At 37.1% G+C, this 19691-nt stretch overlaps 2 protein-coding genes and 3 non-coding genes across 14 annotated transcripts in view; all 5 read right to left on the bottom strand.

Annotated features, from left to right (window-relative positions):
- SNRPN (small nuclear ribonucleoprotein polypeptide N) overlaps positions 1-18270 on the bottom strand; it is a 31144-nt gene extending 12874 nt beyond the window's left edge. For 3 of the 6 annotated variants that reach the window (XM_064570031.1, XM_064570033.1, XM_064570034.1), the window contains exons 1-9: positions 18207-18270; positions 16846-16997; positions 14853-14964; positions 14274-14426; positions 13697-13835; positions 13177-13302; positions 12372-13070; positions 8147-8791; positions 7360-7510 (exon numbers count right to left, since the gene is read on the bottom strand). In XM_064570031.1, the coding sequence (XP_064426101.1) occupies positions 13033-13070; positions 13177-13302; positions 13697-13835; positions 14274-14426; positions 14853-14964; positions 16846-16997; positions 18207-18209 (723 nt within the window). In that variant the 5' untranslated portion in view covers positions 18210-18270 and the 3' untranslated portion in view covers positions 7360-7510; positions 8147-8791; positions 12372-13032. Of the gene's footprint in view, positions 1-1339; positions 1481-7359; positions 7511-8146; positions 8792-12371; positions 13071-13176; positions 13303-13696; positions 13836-14273; positions 14427-14852; positions 14965-16845; positions 16998-18206 lie in introns of all 6 variants that reach the window. The other 3 variants (XM_054513372.2, XM_064570030.1, XM_064570032.1) reach the window with 2 other exon arrangements.
- On the bottom strand, positions 2999-3068 carry LOC123862771 (small nucleolar RNA SNORD108). Its single transcript, XR_006795440.1, has one exon. It is a non-coding gene; the product is annotated as a small nucleolar RNA SNORD108 (small nucleolar RNA).
- Positions 4872-4938, bottom strand: LOC123862765 (small nucleolar RNA SNORD64). The gene has a single exon (XR_006795434.1). It is a non-coding gene; the product is annotated as a small nucleolar RNA SNORD64 (small nucleolar RNA).
- On the bottom strand, positions 8535-8607 carry LOC123862773 (small nucleolar RNA SNORD107). Its single transcript, XR_006795441.1, has one exon. It is a non-coding gene; the product is annotated as a small nucleolar RNA SNORD107 (small nucleolar RNA).
- Positions 16867-19691, bottom strand: part of SNURF (SNRPN upstream open reading frame) — a 22749-nt gene continuing 19924 nt past the window's right edge. For 2 of the 5 annotated variants that reach the window (XR_010404906.1, XR_010404908.1), the window contains exons 4-5: positions 18207-18275; positions 16867-16997 (exon numbers count right to left, since the gene is read on the bottom strand). The gene's annotated coding sequence lies outside the window, so the exon portion shown is untranslated. The remainder of the gene's footprint in view (positions 16998-18206; positions 18276-19691) is intronic. The other 3 variants (XM_064570035.1, XM_064570036.1, XR_010404907.1) reach the window with 2 other exon arrangements.

Raw genomic sequence — 19691 nt, 5'->3', positions numbered from 1 at the left:
TTCTTCTTTGAATTATCTGTACATGTTTTTGTCATTTTGAATACAATTGTTCCAAGTCTGTTCTTTTAGAGTTGTACAGATGTTTATATACATTACAAAAAACAAGAAAATAAATAAACAATATATTTTGCCAACCTAAATAATGACACATTTTCATATCTTTTTATGGGGCCAAGTACTCTATTATCTACTGACAAGTAAACTGTCATAGATCCTAAACAATGCTCTCTTGATTTCTAAGGGATTTGCACAAAGGGCTAAGTTCAACTAAACACGTGCTTTTTTAAATATTTAAACATGGAAGATTTATTCTCCTGTGAGTTATCCTGAAACAGATAGAAATATCCAATAAGAGTAGACACCTTAAGGAACACCCTTTTCCCTTTCCATCAAGGCCCCAAATTAAAATTTGGCACTCTCTAAATGACAGAATGGGCAAGTTGACATCAAGATAATATCACTTAATTCTGTGCCCCCAGCAATGTGGCACAATAAAATGTCCATGTTTCATGACTCAAAAAATTACAAAGAATGAGAAATTTGAGCTTTAAATTGAAGCCAAGCTTTGCCTATACCATAAGGAAATTTGTTATGCCTTTTGTTCAGTTATGTATTGATTCCACCAATAACTGTGTTAACAATATACCAATATAACAAAAATTGCTAACTATCCAAACTCCTACTAGATTCCAATTATTAATGTTTTGTTCTCCCTAAAAAGGAAGAATAAGTCTATGCCTTCTTGTAACCATTTTTACAAATCTTCCATGTTAAAATCTTAGACATAGAAATATTCTTTGGTAAGTCAGGCCTTTTATGTATTGTTTCTCCATTGTGACTTCAGCAATCTTAGAGGAAGCCAATACTTCTATTGTTACTTTGATATCACTTAGGGCCATGATTCACTCAGTTGAGAAAACACCCCATCTGGGACACCTGGGTGGCTCAGTTGGGTAAGTGTCTGCCTTTGGCTCAGGTCATGATCCCAGTGTCCTGGGACTGAGTCCTGCATCGGGCTCTTTGCTCAGCAGGAAGCCTGCTTCTCCTTCTGCCTGTTTCTTCCCCTGCTTGTGCTCATTCTCTCTCTCTCTCTGTCTCTCTCTGACAAATAAATAAAATCTTTAAAAAAAAGAGAAAATACCCCATCTATCTAAAATACAAAGCCATTGTCCAAAAAAGCTCACTAGAGAAGGTAATAAAATATAAATTAAGAAAAATACAATGCCCCAAATGTTGTGTCATCCTTCAAAAACAAGAAAACCAGTTTCACTTCAATAACTTATTTTCAGAAATCATAAGTTACAATATTAAGAAATCCTCTGTAATTTATTTTACTCACTCGAAGCCACAGAAAAGAAGTCCCCTCATTTCAATTGTGGGTTCCTTATTTGCTATAGCATGGATGTGTGACTCTGATTTGAACTATACATTCTTCAGCACTTTCAATCCTGGAGAAATCCTAGGCTAATTTTCGTTGTTTCTAAGTAGAAGTAGACAGTGCATTGTAAGACTATGCCCATAAAGAAGCATCATTAAAAAACAGCATTAGATTTCAATAACCAAATAGAGCCACCGCAGTATTCACAGCCAAGCTGTAACACAGTGGTTGAAATTTCCCCAGAAAACAGACTCAATCCCAAACACAACACCCAGAAATCCTCTGGTATTGCCAGTTTCTGGCCTAATACTTAAAACGATCCAGAAGTGGATGCTTAAAATAAAACAAAACAAGGGCACCTGGCGCTCTTAATCACTAGAGTGTGTAACTCTTGATCCTCGGGATAATTATAAGTTTGAGCTTCATACTGGGTGTAGAGATTACTTAAAAATAAAATCTTAAAAAACACAAACATATGCCCAAATGCAAAGTAATTCAGGTAATGTTGTTTTATGACTAATAGAACAAAACCAGATAAACCTTGCCCCAAACATAGAATTGTTATGCAGAAATTACCATGTCCTGGAAATCACACTATTCACTGAGATCACATCTACTTTAAAAAAAAAAATTGTTTTTTTTATAAAATTTTTGTTTATTGGTCATTTTACTGAATGTGAACTTGGTGAAAATTTGTGTAGTTGATTCATTATCAGAAATAAATTGAAGTACATGATTTAAATATATGCTGGCATTTTGTTCTCTGAATAAAACCCAGTTTTTTTCAACATATGGTGCTGAAATCAGCATCTGTCAACTTCTCAGACCTAGACCTACTGCTGATCCAAAAACTCGCACTCAAACTGCACAAGCCCTCCTAGTGACTCTTTTATTTTTTTAAGATTTTATTTATTTATTTGAGAGAGAGTGAGCGAGAGAGAGAGAGAGCCCAAGCTGGGGAGAGGCAGAGGAAGCAGCAGACTCTGAGCAGGGAGCCTGACATGAGGCTTTATCCCAGGACCCTGGGATGATGTCTTGAGCAGAAGGCAGACACCTAAACAACTCTAGCTGCCCAGGTACCCCAACCTCCCAGTGACTCTTAAAGTGTACTAAAGTTGGAGAAAGCTTGATTTAATCTAAGTTGCCTAGAAATATACAACTCTACCCATTCCAGTAAACTGTATAATGAACAGCTATTTGATCAGCACATCTTACTAATCACTGTAATTTCAACAGAGGACATAATACTGCCTAGTCATCTCAAGAAAAGGCACATAGAATTTAACATTCCAAAGCTGGCTGAGACCCATACACTCAAGTTAACGAAAAAGGAGAGGGTAAATGGTAGTTAATTCTGACTCCTAACCTACCCTGACTGGTAAAATATTCAAACAGGGGAGCTTTCCTACTTCCAACAATTGAAAGAATCCTAACACTGCTCTCCATTTACAGGTCTCCATCACACTTCTACAACACAAAGGATATGCTATAATCACCTAAACCTTGTCTTTTTTCCTTCTTACCTTCCTTTCATTCAACACTGCTCTCACCACCTATTGCTAACTCATTCCTTCTAATACTCTCTCAACAAAGCACACCTATCATAAATTAGCTTGGCTGAACCCCACATTCTCTTTTAGGAATGAGCACTGTCATCAGGTTCAAGAAACAATGAGTCTGATCATCAAGCCACCCGCCCCCAAAAGAAAAATAAAAACTGAAAAACTAATCATCTTCCAGGGATTCCTATTATAGAGGATTTTCTTTAGATCACTTATAAAGAAGCAGCACCCCAAGAATGGGATTATCAGGGGGCGCCCAGGTGACACAATCCACTAAGAAGCCTACTCTTGGTTTCGGCTCAGGTCCTAAACTCAGGGTTGTAGGATTGAGCCCCACATCGGGCTCTGCACTCAGTGTGGAGTCTGCTTCAGATTCTCTCTCTCTCCCTACTGCTTGTGCTTGCTCTCTCTCTCAAATAAAGAAAAGAAAAGAAAAGAAAAGAGAAGAGAAGAGAAGAGAAGAAAGAGAAGAGAAGAGAAGAGAAGAGAAGAGAAGAGAAGAGAAAAGAAAAGAAAAGAAAAGAAAAGGAAAAAGAATGAGATTATTTGGACAGGGCTGAGCCAGCAAATACCACTGCATGCTTTCTCACGGTAATAATAACTGACCACCCCAGGCTGTACCAAACATCCAAGATCAAATGACTAAGTCAACAGACTCCAATGTGTATTTCCTTCCTTCCTTATCCAAATGTTACATTTCTAATTTAATTCAATTAGTAGAAAGGGTAGCTCATTTCTCTCAATTCATCCAGCATATCCCTATTTGTGAAGAATCAGGAACACTGAGAGAGGTCAAACAAATATGAGGTTATAAATATTCTAAAATTTCTATCAGGGACAAAGACTTAATAAGGGAAATAACTGTGAAAAGACTGACTCCCCTTGCTCCTTAAAAAAAAAAAAGGGGGAAGTAATTTTTCTGGACCTCAAAAGATTTCCCTATAAACTATCAGTTGTCATTTATCAATACCCACATTATTTATATACACACACACACCACACATACTCCTTAACAAATTAAGATAACTATTTAAGAATAAGATCCTGGTGGGGCGCCTGGGTGGCTCAGTTGGTTAAGAATAAGATCCTGGTGTATTCAACTATCCGTGGTACATTTCTATAGGTTTTTCCCTTATTACCTGTTTAATTACTATTCAACTCCCTCATAACTAAAATAAGCAAATCACAAGGACCTAATTGTAGAATGGCAATCACAGATAACAAAAGGTCCATTACTCATTCGAGTAAAGATAAATAATAAAGAATAATGGGAGATTAAAGTCCTGATTCAAAAGAAAATGCATGGTACTTAGCAAATTAGTTCCTCTCTAGGGCTCAATATTAACTGCAAAATGTCACTTTCATCCCCTTGAATCAGTAAAAACTTCTAAATCTCCATCTACAATTTGCTAAGATACAGAAAACAGTACCTTATTAACAGAATTCTAGTAATCCATCTGATGTATCTTTAGCATTCTGCTTAAGGTGTAACTCTCATTTCAGACCAAAGCAGTATCTCAACAATAAACTAGCTATTTCTTATTCATACGGGAATTGGAGCTGCCTCATAGTTTGGGGACATGCTCTTGGGAAACAGGTATAAGGCTGGACCTGAATGATGATAATTAATATTAAAAAAAAAAAAACCCAGCATAATAGCTACCAAGTCTTTACTCTCTTGAAATTATTACTTGAAATTCATAGTGAAAAAGACAGGTGAGATATACAAATGTTACAAACATAGAAGATACTCTTATAAGGAAACTTCAGTAGTGGAATTTAGAATTCACTTCCCTTTATCTCACTGGAAAAACCCACACTTCTATTCTCCATAATCTGCACAATATTTCTCCAAATAATGTGAAATTTACAGGTTAAGAACTTATGTTCGGAATACGTGTGTCCCAAGTACTTGGAATGACTCTTAGGCTGGACTTCAGAGTACTCACATTAAGCTTCACTTCTTCATGCTCTGTAATCATAACTCATCATAAACCCAGTTAAGGTCTTTCCCAACAACTACTACTGTAGTTGTAAAGCAAGTAATACCTACAGACAGTACATCTCTACTAATGCAAAGTCTTTTATCTTGGGAAAATGAATGATCATCTTCATTTAACAATGTAAGTTAAATGGCAGCAATATCATTCAACTTACACAAAATTAAGGTAACAATATGGGAAAAAAATTAAAGACAGTAAAACCGAAGCAATGTGACAGAATAACATTAAGATCTTTGGTGTCTTAGAACTAAATATAATAGTTTATAAACTACTTCTACAAGCAAATTATCCAACAAACTGTAAAATGAAATATTCAAGTATCTTAAGGACCTAGATAGATTACATTGAAAACATCCACCAAAATATTCCAGAGCTAAGTGAGAATCAATGTGAATGGTCAAATAAAATTAAGGAAAATCAAATAGATAAAACACAAAGTCCACTCCAGTAACCCTCAGTTTGTTTCCTGAGATTAAGAATTCCTGCTGGAGTGGTGGGGGGTGGGAGGCACAGGGTGGCTGGGTGATAGACATTGGGGAGGGTATGTGCTATGGTGAGCGCTGTGAATTGTGCAAGACTGTTGAATTACAGATCTGTACCTCTGAAACAAATAATACAATGTTAAAAAAAAAAAAAGGAGATGGCAGGAGGGGAAGAATGAAGGGAGGGAAATCGGAGGGGGAGACGAATCATGAGAGACTATGGACTCTGAAAAACAAACTGAGGGTTCTAGAGGGGAAGGGGTTGAATGATGGGTTAGCCTGATGATGGGTATTAAAGAGGGCACGTTCTGCATGGAGCACTGGGTGTTATACGCAAACCGTGAATCATGGAACACTACATCAAAAACTAATGATGTAATGTATGGTGATTAACATAACAATAAAAATTAAAAAAAAAGCAAAGTCCAACAACAAGTCCACTGATACACAGTGTTGAGGATTCTGAAGGAGGTCTAATATCTCTAATACAAAGAACCAAAGTGATATGATAATATAATCCAAATTATCATGGAAAGAATAGAGCAGGCACTACTTTTCCTAATATAGATCTCCTAATACACAATAAATTACTCCTATCAGGAACTGTACTTTTTAACTTTCTTTCTGTTAATAATAGCACAAATAAGGGGAGGTGGGGGGGGATGCGTGCACTTGTGATGCACCAGGTATTGTATGGAAGTGTTGAATCACAATATTGTATACTGGAATCTAGTATTACACTATATGTTAACCAAATATAATTTAAATAAAAATTTTACGATTTTATTTATTTATTTGACAGAGAGAGACATAGCGAGAGAGGGAATACAAGCAGGGGGAGTGAGAGATGGATAACCATGCTTCCTGCTGAGCAGGGAGACTGATGTGGGGCTCAATCCCAGGACCCTGGGATTTTGACCTGAGCCGAAGGCAGGGTGCTTAATGACTGAGCCACCCAAGGCACCCCTAAATAAAACTTTTTTTTAAATAAAGGGAAAAAAAGAAACTATATAGGGGTAAAAATAAATTTTATATAATATGGGAACAGATATTACCATTTAAATCGATGTGGATGGAATTGGAGGGTACTATGCTGAGTGAAATAAGTCAATCACAGAAAGACCATTATCATTTGGTTTCACTCATATGTGAAATATAAGGAACAGTGCAGAGGATCATAGGGGAAGGGAGGGAAACTGAATGGGAAGTTATCAAAGAAGGAGAAAAACCATGAGAGACTCATAGGTAATTAACTACATGAAACAAACTGGGGGTTGCTGGAGGGGAGATGGGCGGGGGGATGGGGTTATGGGCATTAAGGAGAGCATGTGATGTGATGAGCATTAGGTGTTATATATGGAACTGATGAAATTACTGAACTCTACATCTGAAACTAATGATGTACCTTGGGTTGTCTTATTGAATTTAAATTTAAAAATATGGGAACAGAAACCCCCATGATTTCAGATGTACATATATCTAACCTCTCTGGGTCATTGTGTTCTCATCAACTGTAAATCTAAGACAAATGATTCAAAATCATCAAACATCTGGCTGATCTATGAGGCTTTTCATTGAATCTTGGCTATGTCATCTAATTTTTAAGATTAATTTTGCTCACCAAAGAAAATTAACCCAGTCAAGTCTTCTCCTACTATTTCTATTCCACATTAGAACTTCCTAAATTATAGGCAAAAAACATGAGTTAACAACATGGATTCTGGAGCAAAACTGAGGTGATATTGAATGCAGAAGAAAAACTGGGACAATTTCTTCCAGTCTGCATCCTTGCCACCAGAAGATACCAGGGCCCAAATGGCACATCCCTTTTAGTACACAGAAAGTCCCTTGAGGTTTCCTCAACTATTATCTGAGAAGTTGAATGAGGTATACTGTAGCCAACACCCAGTTGCTCCCCTTCATGGTCTACTCACTTTTGGCAGAGATGGACTTGCTGCGTTAATACCTGAAGCCGTTAATCAACATTCACGTCTAGAACAAACACATTCTTGGAACTGGATTTCAAATACTGCTCTCTTATTGAGCCTTCATCATCTCACTTAAGCAAGAGAGATCCTCTCACCCCTGTAAAATCCAACAGAACTTTATTTCTACTTTTTGACCAAAAATGACTAAAAGGTATCCCCACAAACACATTGTAAACTTCATACCAAGGTACCTAGCTTCACTACAAGTACAGATAAACACCAAATAGTTCTCACTGGCTCCTATTTAGGAAGAGCTGACCACTTCCATGTTAAGAGTGTAGAGCTAGATTATTAGATAGGCATAGATTCTAATCAGACATACCACTACATGGGAGAAACTATAATAAATCTAAAAATTTGTGGGGCACCTGGGTGGCTCAGTCGGTTAGGCGTCTGCCTTCGGCTCAGGTCATGATCCCAGGGTCCTGGGATCAAGCCCTGCATCGGACTCCCTGCTCGGCGGGAAGCCTGCTTCTCCCTCTGCCTCTGTCATTCCCCTGCTTGTGTTCTCTCTTGCTCTCTCTCTCTCTCTGACAAATAAATGAACAAAATCTTAAAAAAAATCTAAAAGCTTGCACCCTAACATTTAGAAAAATTAGCAATGCTGACACATTTCTTAAACATCTACTCTGTGATAGAGTCTATGCCCATTGATCACTGCAGACAACTGAAGAAAAACAAAACCAAAAAAATTGTCCTCAAACACCAATGGTGTCCATGTAAAGACACTTACCATACTCACTGTATTTCATAATACATGTTCCACAAATATTAGTTCCCCTCTTTCCTGGACATCATCAGACACCTCCAACTCTGGCATTCAGTGTTTGATCAAAGAGGTAGTTGTCTCCTTTTACATGTCCTTACTTCCGTCTCAGCATATGTGTGTGCCTTCTGGGATCTAAGGAGGAGTTTCCTTTTTTGCTTTCAACAGCATATATGTTTAAAAAAAAAAAGGGAAAAATAATGAGCTCAGAATATCTTTTGAAAATTTAAAAAAGAAGACTTGGCAATGTATACGGCTACACCTGCCATTTCTAAGTATTCAAAGTTTTCACAGTAAGCCAAATTTTCTGTTGAAAATAATGTTCCCCGAAAAGTCTATTGAGGCACATTGACTGGATTTCAGAGTGTCATTTAAGCTCAAATTTTGAAATCATTATGTTCAGACAAGGTCCTTTGTCATCATGAACCTAGCCAAGGCCTCTATAATACACTATTACTTTTCTTTACAAGGTTATTTTACCTGGAGTGGTTTATGTTTGTCCTAAATGCAGCTAACACCGTTTTCAGCTTCCTTGCGATACTACTGGGTGGGATCCACAGTGACATGTCAGAAAATTGAGTTGTCAAATTCTCTCCTCCTTTCAGTTATCAACTATGTGGGCAAAAAAGACCTTCATAAGACTAAAAAAATTGCAACACAACAAAAATTATAAAATCTTGCTTTACTTATTTACTATAATTCAAATATTGAGCTTTATTTTATGAATGGCCAGTCCCAAGGGAACTAGAATGCAAAGATGAGTTAAGAATTTGGCAATGTATTATCAACTGGATAACATGTATTTGAAAACTTCATATAATGTCAGAGGCTGTAACTGACTACTTGCTGAAATCAATTAAGTTTTATTGGAAATAAACACAATAAATTGTTTTCCTTATCTCTGAAATCAGATTATGAAAATTCTAGACAAGCATTACTATTATCACATAATTCCATAAGTTACTTTCTACTACATTATTATTTTACTACAAGTTAAGACCTACAAGAAATAAAACATCAGTTCAGTTTACAAAAATTACAAGACTTTTGGGCAACCCCCTTGGGTTCCCTCCCTCCTTGGGAGCTTTGTACTATCACTTTGCTATCACTCAATAAACCTTGCACTGGGTGTTATACAAAAACAATGCATCTTGGATCACTACATCAAAAACTAATGATGGGGGCGCCTGGGTGGCTCAGTCGTTAAGCGTCTGCCTTCGGCTCAGGTCATGATCCTAGGGTCCTGGGATCGAGCCCCACATCGGGCTCTCTGCTCAGCGGGGAGTCTACTTCTCCCTCTCCCACTCCCCCTGCTTGTGTTCCCTCTCTCACTGTGTTTCTCTCTGTCAAATAAATAAATAAAATCTTTAAAAAAAAAAACAAAAACTAATGATGTATTGTATGGTGACTAACATAACATAATAAAATTAAATTAAATTAAATTAAAAAAAAAAAAACAAAAAACCTTGCTTTGCTGCACACCAGAAAAGAAAAAAAGAAAAGAAAAGGACTTCTGGTATCACCTGCATGGGAATCCTGAAAAAGTTAAACTCACTGAAACAGACTATAATGGTGGTTGCCTTGCACTGACGGGGTATGGAAAATGGGGAGATGCTTATCAAAGGGTATAGACTTTTTTTTTTTATTATGCTATGTTAATCACTATACATTACATCATTAGTTTCTTATGTAGTGTTCCATGATTCATTGTTTGCGTATAACACCCAGTGCTCCATGCAGTGCATGCCCTCTTTAATACCCATCACCAGGCTAACCCATTCTCCCACCCCTCTCCCCTCTAGAACCCTGTTTGTTTTTCAGAGTCCATCATCTCTCATGGTTCATCTCCCCCTCCAATTTCCCCCCCTTCATTCTTCCAAAGGGTATAGACTTTTAATTACAAGATGAGTTAAGTTTAAGGGATCTAATATACAGCATGGTGATTACAGTTAACAGTATTGTATTATAATATTTGAAATTTGCCAAGAGTAGATCTTAAATGTTCTCGCCACAAAAAAAAAAAAGGTAACTATATAAGGTGCTGGAGTGTTAACTAACCTTGTTGTAGTAATCTTTTCACAATATAGATGTATAGTAAATCATCATGTAACACATCTTAAAATTATACATTATTTATCAATTACATATTGATAAAGCTGAAAAATTACAGGACTTCTAAAATTTTACATGATTGAAGAGTAATGAGGTTATGAAGGCAGGAAGCTACATCACTTTTTACACACTTTTATACTAAGTCCCAGTTTACCTATCAGATCATATAAACACAAAATACCACAAAAAACTCAAAACCATAAAGATTTAAGGTAACATAACTATTAAATCCCAGAATTCTATTTGAAACTGTTATGTGAACCACAATGAGAAACCTATATTGGTGTGCAATGTGTACATATTCATGAAGTTACTGTTAATAAATATGACCAGGAAATCAAGATGTCATTGCCCAACTGTGCTTTAAATATAACGTGTAACTCATGTGAATGCAGAATGGGAAAAATCCTAAGGGAAAAGTATTTACTGCCATGAATGTTTGAAAACTCTTATGTTATTATGTGTTCACAATGGAACTCTGTAGAAGCTTCTATCTAGCAATCTATAACAAAAGATCCACATTCAACTTACACACCACATGCAATTATAGGAGTATCTGTGCCAAGTATTTTTTCAATATATGTTCCCACAATCAAGGTTAACAAACAATTCAAGGAAGTTCTAAGCAGAGAATATTACCACCAAATCAAAACACCCATTAGAAGTAAGCATCTTGCAGAATCTAGGGTTCTTGTCACATGCGAAAGTGGCGTTCAACTTTACTTAAGGAAATATGAGAGAACAGGTTTTCTTTGAATATGATGCACAACTGGGGTGCCTGGGTGGCTCAGTTGTTACACCTTCGGCTCAGGTCATGATCCCAGGGTTCTGGGATCAAGCCCAGCATCAGGCCCCCTGCTCAGTGGGAAGCCTACTTCTCCCTCTCCCATTTCCACTGCTTATGTTCCCTCTCTCGATGTCTCTCTCTGTCAAATAAATACATAAAATCTTAAAAAAAAATGATGCACAATCACTCATGCCAAAATCTAAGGACCATCCACATTAGCAGATCTATGCAAGTAGGAAAGTTTTCCTTTCAAAACAGGAAAAAGTACCATAAATTATTCAAAAGTAGGTCCAGAGAGCCAACTGCATATAAAACAAGGCTCTTTGCATACCACCCATACAATTTAGAGCAGAAGTTCTAAGTCATACATATCAGAGTCAATTTTATCTTAACAGAAATGCTTTGCCTTCAAAGATCCTGATAAAGTACTTTGCCTAGGGCTCTAGTAACCAAGAAGTTCCATTGTAACATTCACAATCTCTAAAATAAGTATCACATCTCTCTTATACAAACCAACTAAACCAAGGAGGACCTGGCTACTTTATGTTCCCTTCCTGATAGTGGCCATCAAGACTAAATACTACTTTGGGAGAGACCATATAAATTTGGTGACAACAACTGCAGTAATTTTGAGGGTCCCTTTTCCTTGGGAGACTATTAGTTGAAAGGTCATGCTTTAAAAGATGGAAATTGAAGGGGTACCTAGCTGGCTCACTCAGTAGAGCATATGACTCTTAGTCTCAGGGCTGTGATATGGAGCTCTACTTTGGATAGAGATTATTTAAAAATAAAATCTTTTTAAAAATTAAAAATAAAAAATACAAGATGGAAATGGTGATATACACACAACCTTTATTTGGTAAAATCAAAGAAGGCGGCACAATCTACCAGTCTGAAGTTACTAAGGAGTTAAAACCAATCTTCAACTCCTATTTTATAAACTACTCTTTCAATCAATAAATATTGATTGATTGCCCAGTTGAAAGCTTAGCAGTGAAATCTAAAAAAACTCTTCCCTCTTCCTTTTAAAAGTGAGTTCATCACTATTGCATGACCAACTCAAACTGGACCTAGATATTTGGGCATCTGGAAGAGATTGTCCACTCCTCTAAACACTTTCAGTACATCACTAAGTGATGCAACTGGATAATTTGTACTCAAGAGTATCAACTACATTTTAGGGTATAAGTTACCTGTATTTTAAGTAACACAACTTACCCAAATATAAAATCTCCCTGGCTCCCAGTACCCAGGTTCTTCCATTAATTTAAAAATTTATAAGGAAATACTTACTGGTAGGTAGTGATGATTATTCCAGGATCATATCATCTATTCTGATCACACAAGTCACAAGGGCACTGTAGAAGCTCATCAACTGAGATAATCTTCCATGAAAAGGAGTATCTCCAATCCCAAATGCTTTGATTTAATGAGCAAAGTCTGATTCAGTACCACAGTTTCCTTCCATAGGTGGCCTTACAAGGCCTTTCATCCCATCCTTTCTTCCCTTCAGGTATGTATGAAAGAGGAAGATGCCATATGTGAGGCTTAGCTTAGCCACTTAACCTCCTGGTTAAGGGTTTTCTTTTGTGTTAAGGTTATGGACTGATACCACTCAATGCACAAACTGAAAATTAGGAAGCTTAATCAGGTATCACAACCATTTTATCTTAAGAATTAAAGAGAAAATTATTTAAATGCATTGCTTATCAGAATTCACCTAGTCCATAATAACTTCAAGACCAGAAAAATCCCAGTCTTCACTTTGATCTCAATAAAATCAACAGGCAAAAAAATGTACAACATACAACAGTACCTCGCAGTTTAATTGCTCTGTGCATTTATTAGCTAATATTAATGCAGCAAGGAGGAAACAATAGCTCACAAACACTCTACACAATTTCACAAGACACATTGCAGGGAAAAAAGTGACTTAGGAAGGATCAACAGTATCCTAGGGTCTTGGTGGACGCATTCCTGGGGGAGGTGGACCTGGGGGGGAAAAAAAAAAGCAAAATTCCATGGGACCATTAGAAAAACATCACGTAAGTATTAAGGGGCCCAGCTGGCACCACTGCACGAAAGTGTAGCCACTCACCTCTAATTCCTGGTGGAGGGGGTCTCATTCCTGGAGGGGGCATGCCTATTGGCGTCCCTCGAGCAGGGGGAAGCCCAATTGGTGGGCCCATGGGTGGTCTCATACCAGGTGGAGGAGCCATAATGCCTAAAGAAAAACGGCAGAAAGAAAGTCCTCATAAATAAGCTCAGCTAAGATGACAGAATAAAATACAAGATAATATTTAAAGAAATGGGCCCAGATACTAAGTAGAGAGTCGAACATTTTTTCCTGGACCCTTACCATGTAAGCCATCCCCAACAATAGAGTCCACAGCTTTTCATTAAAAACTACTGTTTAAAAGTGGGAAACATAATCTAAGCAACTAGTTAGGTACTTAGGCTGTTCCTTAGTTCAGTGTCTTCTTAAGAGTATTGTTAGTCCTCACTTCCTCCAGATAAAGTATTTTTTCACATAACTATATATATATATATATATATATATATATATATATATATATATATATGCGCCAAATTCTCTTACTTCTCTCTAATTTCCTTACCGGGAGGTGGTGTTGCTCGGCCCACAGGAGTGGGTGGGGTCCCCCGTCCTGGTGGGTACTGAGTTGGGGCTCCAGCAATGCTGGCAGTGGCAGCAACTGCAGCAGCCGCTACAGTGCCTCTTCCCTGTGGAGTCATTACCTGAGAAGGCACGGTCAGATACAGTCAAGGTAAGGCACATCCTCTCCTTGTTCAAACACAAAATAATTGGTGGATACCATGGCCTATTAAATGTGAAATAATTATAGCAATTTTGTATTTCTCCCATTATTTTCATTTTAAAAATCTTGGCACACTAATACATCCTCCTAAAACCCTACATTCCCTTTTTTAACCTATTAAGTCCTTTCACATTTTCTCAACTCTGGTTTACCCATCCGTATTTCTCCTTACTCACCAATAGTGGTGAGTTCCTCTTATCACGATGGCTCTAATCCTTTCCCCTCCTAATGTGTATTTGTCTTTCAGCACCCTCTGTAACATGCTGCTTACAGAGCACAGGATGTGCACTCAGGCTTTTAAACCTATTCAGCCTCTAGGCACTTTCTCTCGGTAATATAAAACCTTCTAGTTCCTCACCTGTTGGGATGGCCCCCCAACCCCTCGGACAGGGCCTGCTAATCCAGCAGGAGCTTGGGGAATTGGAACACCAGCTGGCACTCCTCTACCAGCTGCCCTGCCAACCCCAGGACCTCCTGCAGCTCCAGCAAGTGGTACCCGAGCAATGCCAGTCTGAAACAAGAAAAATTATTTGAAATCAAATGACTTACCAACATTATGAATAGTCTTATTCCTAAAAGATCACTCTTCCCACTATCTTCCCACACCACCTAGCTTGTATTAATTCTATACTCAAAGGAATAGACAAGTACGCCATGGAGGCATTCAACAGATTAAATGTACATATGTCAAATTTTGAGGAAATATAAATAACCACTCCCACCCTTCTCTAGGTAGTCCCCAGCACATAGAATAATACATCATAAAGTCCTTAATCACCAAATATGGACAAGTCAGCACTGACATTAAGTGCTGGGCACATTTTACTTGACAAATGTATACTATTATTGTGCCTCTTTGTACCCTCATTTAGCAAACATCTCAAATAATGTGATGTCTTCCACATTACTATTCTGTCCTACCCTACAGCTTCCTTACATCTTTGGGGGGTGGTCCTTCCACAGTCATGGAAACCAAGTTCTCCCCACGTAGTAACACCAGACCCAAAACCCGCTTTTCTTCACGCTCTGGCTGCTTCGCATTCTTTGGCCTATAAATCAAAAGTAAACTTTGTTAAGATAAGTTAGCGATCACTCACTAAAATTTACAGTTAGGTATCAACTAAGACAATAACTGATGGAAGACAATAATTGATGGAAGATATTCATGCTAAGTTATGACAAAACAAAGACAAAATACAAAAACACTAGACTCACTGACATATAAGGGTAAATGGTAAAGCCCTTTTCCTATCAAAATTTTCCAGAATGTTTCTCAGTGTTATATTTCAGCAAGATTAATTTCTTCTTTGTTAAACAGAGATGCAAATTATGTGGCTAAAACTTTTAAGACAAGTAAACTGAAATGTGTTTTCATGTTTACATGGGAAGTAAGTTTTTTAAAATTATTTTTTAAGTAAATCTGGATGACAGACAGCTAAAATAGTAACAGTTAACAGGCAATGATGTCATACCAAATGATAAAGAAAAAAATAAGGCTTTGAGTAAGAGATGCCTATGCATTTCTGGCCTTACCACTTATTATATAACCATGGGGAATTAAAAACAAATTGAAAAAAAAAAGAAGAGAAACCTTGTGTAGAGTCACAACTGTCAGCAGCAAAAATCATACATTCATAAGGCATATACTACATAATGCAGGTAAAAGCAACTGACAGTGCCATTCAACAATCCTCACTAAGTATTATCAGAGAATAATGTGCAGCTTAAAGCATTATGCATGTGAAATTATCCCTATAACTTAGTGAGAAAAGTGAAACAGAAATTAGTATGCCTAAAACTCTCAAATACCTTTAGAATTTTCACTATCATAGGGATTCTTGTATTTTAGGGGAAAATTCTGGATTATTTACACTCACAAAAAAAATAACACTGAAACATCCACCGTCCTAGAATATCTGAAATAATCCTGCTTGGTGTGCGGGGAGGAGACTGAGAATACATGAAAAGGGAAAGATGAGGAATGTTTTTTGCCTGAGAGGAACAGACTTAAGAGTACAGCAGACAACTGGTGCTGAGCATCGCCTTTTTCTTCGTATTTAATAAAACCTATGTGAAGTAGGCAAATTAAACGTCTGTACAGTTTATCACTGACTGTGGAAATAAAGTAAATCAAGCCAAGAATCCAGGGTAATGCCTCTCAAGTTCTGCCCCATGATAAAAGCCTGAAACAAAGCCATCTTGAATGTCCAGAGATGATATTACAAGCACCAACTCAACTGCTCTGAATGATAAGTCAACTGGGTGGAAGTAGGATGCCACTAAAATCCACCAATTTCTGTGATCTTATTGCAGATGGTCAACAGTTCCCTGAGAAAGGAAGCTCCCTGGTCACAGGTATAAACCGGGTAGCCTCATGTGGTAAGGCACAAACATAAAGGTTATTCCTGAAGAAATGAAATGGGCAAATCACAAATACAATAAGCAAAGAGGGTTAAGAATGGACACCAAATCAACACTGCACATGATGATTTAGACAAAACAAGGACCATGCAAAGAGGCTAGCAGAACAAATGTTAAAACTAGCCTGGCATATTCTAATATCCTAACTCCTCAACCATTAAGAACAAATTGTTATTCTTACAATTCCTTCAGTCTGAAGAAATGCTACAGAACCTAACCTATCAATAACATTTCATAACTTTTTAAATAAATATAACTTGATACTCTGCTCATACTGTAAGTTCTTTCCAAATTAAGTTCATGAGTATGTTTGCAAACTTAAAACAGTAGTGTAAATACACTGACTTTAAGACGGGGAGACTCTGATCCAATTCAGTGATGGTTTAGGTTAGACAACAGATTAGCCCTGCCACATTTTCCCTCCCTCCTTATCAGTTATCCTCTATCATCCCTTACTCCTATTACCCTCTCCCTCTGTCTCTCACTGTCCAAACCCAAAGTGGTCTTACTTGATCTTTCTGAATTCATCACAATCACAGAGGATCAAGTTCATATGCTTGTCAAAAGCCTTAAAGGTGCCAATGAAGATTCGGCCATCTTGCAAGATACATCTCATTCTATAGTCAATGTGCTGCAGCATCTTGCTGCTCTTTCCCACAGTCTGAAAGGAGTAAGAAAAGTTGTCACTCATCAGCTTGTCTCTCCACCATGTCTTCCCTATTTCTGCATCAATCCAAACTTGGTTTCCTTAACACATCTTCCTTCACATGTTTTCTCCAAAAATCCCTTCAGTCTCAAGATGCTGGACCAAATTTAGGCCCAGGACTACTATACTCCTCTGTGGAACCCTCTACTTCTCAGAATGTCTCCCTATGCAGTTTCCCATCATCCTAACTATATTTCCCTAACTGTATTTCTTCCCCAACAGATTCACAAACCTAGTTTCATGTTAGTATTCTATCATTCTAATTCCTCTCCTTTCCCAATTTTAATCCCAAATCCCACCATCATTTAGAACACTCGACCCCATGGCCTATTTCTTTTCCCCTAGACACGTACCCAAACAGTGGGAAATTCCTACCTCCATCAGAAACTCTCTAATTCCCATCAACCCAATGCAAACTACTATTTAGTTCCCCAAAGACCTTTATCCTAGTTATATCACACCCCACATCCCCTCCCATTCAGAACTTGGATCGGTGTTTCTCAAACTTTCTTCAGTTTCATTTATCCTACTAAGTCACCTTTTAAAAATATTTTTATCCTAAATCACCCACTCCACTGAAAGTTTAATATGTTGATAAATCTGCATCTCTATTTATATACTGTAGTCCTCAGGAAGACCACAAGTTATTGTAAAATCTAATATTCCTTCCACTTCTCCAAATCAATTTTTGCTGCTTTGAGGTATCTTTCCTGTTGGGAATACATGCTGTAAGTCATTTAAACTTTAACAGAACCACAAAACCGAGTAGTATATTTTATCTCTACAGACTGTTTATTATTGTATACTTCTCATGCCGTGAATTGCTAAACCCCTCCATTTTTAATGTAGACTTTATGTCTATTATAACCTGAGTCTTCCATCTACTAGATTGTCACTTACTATTGTAAATCAAAATGAAAATTCTCTTCTGTATTTTCTCACATATAAGATCCCTCTTAAGATATTTTCAACCATTTAATCACTACAGTAGAACAACAGACATAGCTCCCCTTCAGCTGATACATCATACAATGAGATACCATCTCTAAAGATTGATTCCTTATTTCTAACATTAAGAACCCAAAGACACCCCACACTCTGGTAAACCATTATATTAGGTCCTTCCAGTAGCTTTTCACCCTTCTGTCTTAATATACATCTTACCATGGTTGCTGTTCCACCAAATCCAATGTCCACAGTAAGGTTTCAGGATCCTTAAGACCTAAGGGAAGGCTACAGATAAAGGTATGACGCAGGTTCTCCTATAAACAATGCAAGCTTGGGGCAGAAGCTTCAAACAGTAGATGGAGCCTGCAGAGGAAAGCATGATCTAGCTGCACTGCAATCTACCATGTTTAAAAACAGGCAGACAATTTTTTATGAAAATCATTTTAACAGACATGTTCAAAAGATTCCCATGTTCTTATACCCACCAAGTGAACACCAAATTTCACTATTCCCTCACCTTAATTCCCCCATTTTATGCACTTAAAATTGACAAAGTTTATTAAATTTTTGCTTTATGCAGAAATTTTTAAATGTTTCAAAAATTGCTTTTATTTTCCATTCCAAAAACTGATCTTTTTTCTTTCCATTCTTATTTTAGGTAGTGCTTCATTCTCTGGTCCCAAGTCAACACCGTTTCATTGCAATTTCAACATTTTGATATCCTTATGTTTAGCCATCTGAATTACTGTCCTGAGGTAGGTTAAAACTTTTGCTTCCTAGTTAAACCACCTAAATGTTTTCAACCTCAATCTCCCCCGACTCCTCAACCCTGCCAAAAGCATTTCAAAATAATGCTAGATTATCTTTCTTTACCAAGAACCAAATGCATTACCATGTACCTGCTTATGACTTCCTACATTAAAATAGGATACAACTAAATTGTACATTTTTTCTTACAGCTCTGATTCTGTAATAATTTGAAAAGTAAACACACAAATTAGACTTGAATGGGAATTTGGCTTTATGCATAAATATAGACCCATATCATAAACAAAATCTGATATAATTTTACTTTTAACAATACAGACATTAAAATTGCTCTCTGTTTTCAACAGAAACGCTTTTCAAACAGCAATGTACACTGGTTAAGTAAATTATGAATTATTTATTTCAGGATGTGAAAATAAAATCATTTAAATTGTGGGTGTGAACTGTAACATCAAAACAATATTGTAAAAGAATGTTTTGAGGATACAGTTTTCCGTGTGCAACTACAGGATACTAAATAAGGAGGAAACAGAATAGTATGAAAGAAATAATTCAGTTAAGGGTGGCAAGATGTAGATGTTGCCCCATAATTATAAAAATCCGATGGCTGTTAAATGCATTTTATGAGAATTTGGAGTATCAGATCGTCTAAAAAGATAAATTCATCATTACTCAGAATATCTCTTAAACTTTTTTCTCCAAATGCAAATTGCCATGCACCATTTGTGCCTTTTTTCTGAAAGACAATCTACCTATATCCTCAACACTGTCCATATTTCTCTAACATTTATCTTTTAAAAAAAAATTACTTATTTGAGAGAGAGAGATCACACAAGCAGGCGGATGGGAGTAGGGCAAAGGGAAAATCAGACTCCCCACTGAGCAGGGAGCCTGATGTGGGGCTGAACCAAAGTCAGATGCTCAACAGACTGA

Source organism: Mirounga angustirostris, unplaced genomic scaffold, assembly GCF_029215605.1.
Source record: "Mirounga angustirostris isolate CCGP_5_RB_7025 unplaced genomic scaffold, mMirAng1.0.hap1 SCAF_9, whole genome shotgun sequence".
Classification (NCBI taxonomy): domain Eukaryota; kingdom Metazoa; phylum Chordata; class Mammalia; order Carnivora; family Phocidae; genus Mirounga; species Mirounga angustirostris.
Note: the sequence above shows the minus strand (reverse complement) of the source record. Positions and strands in the feature narration are given on the sequence as shown.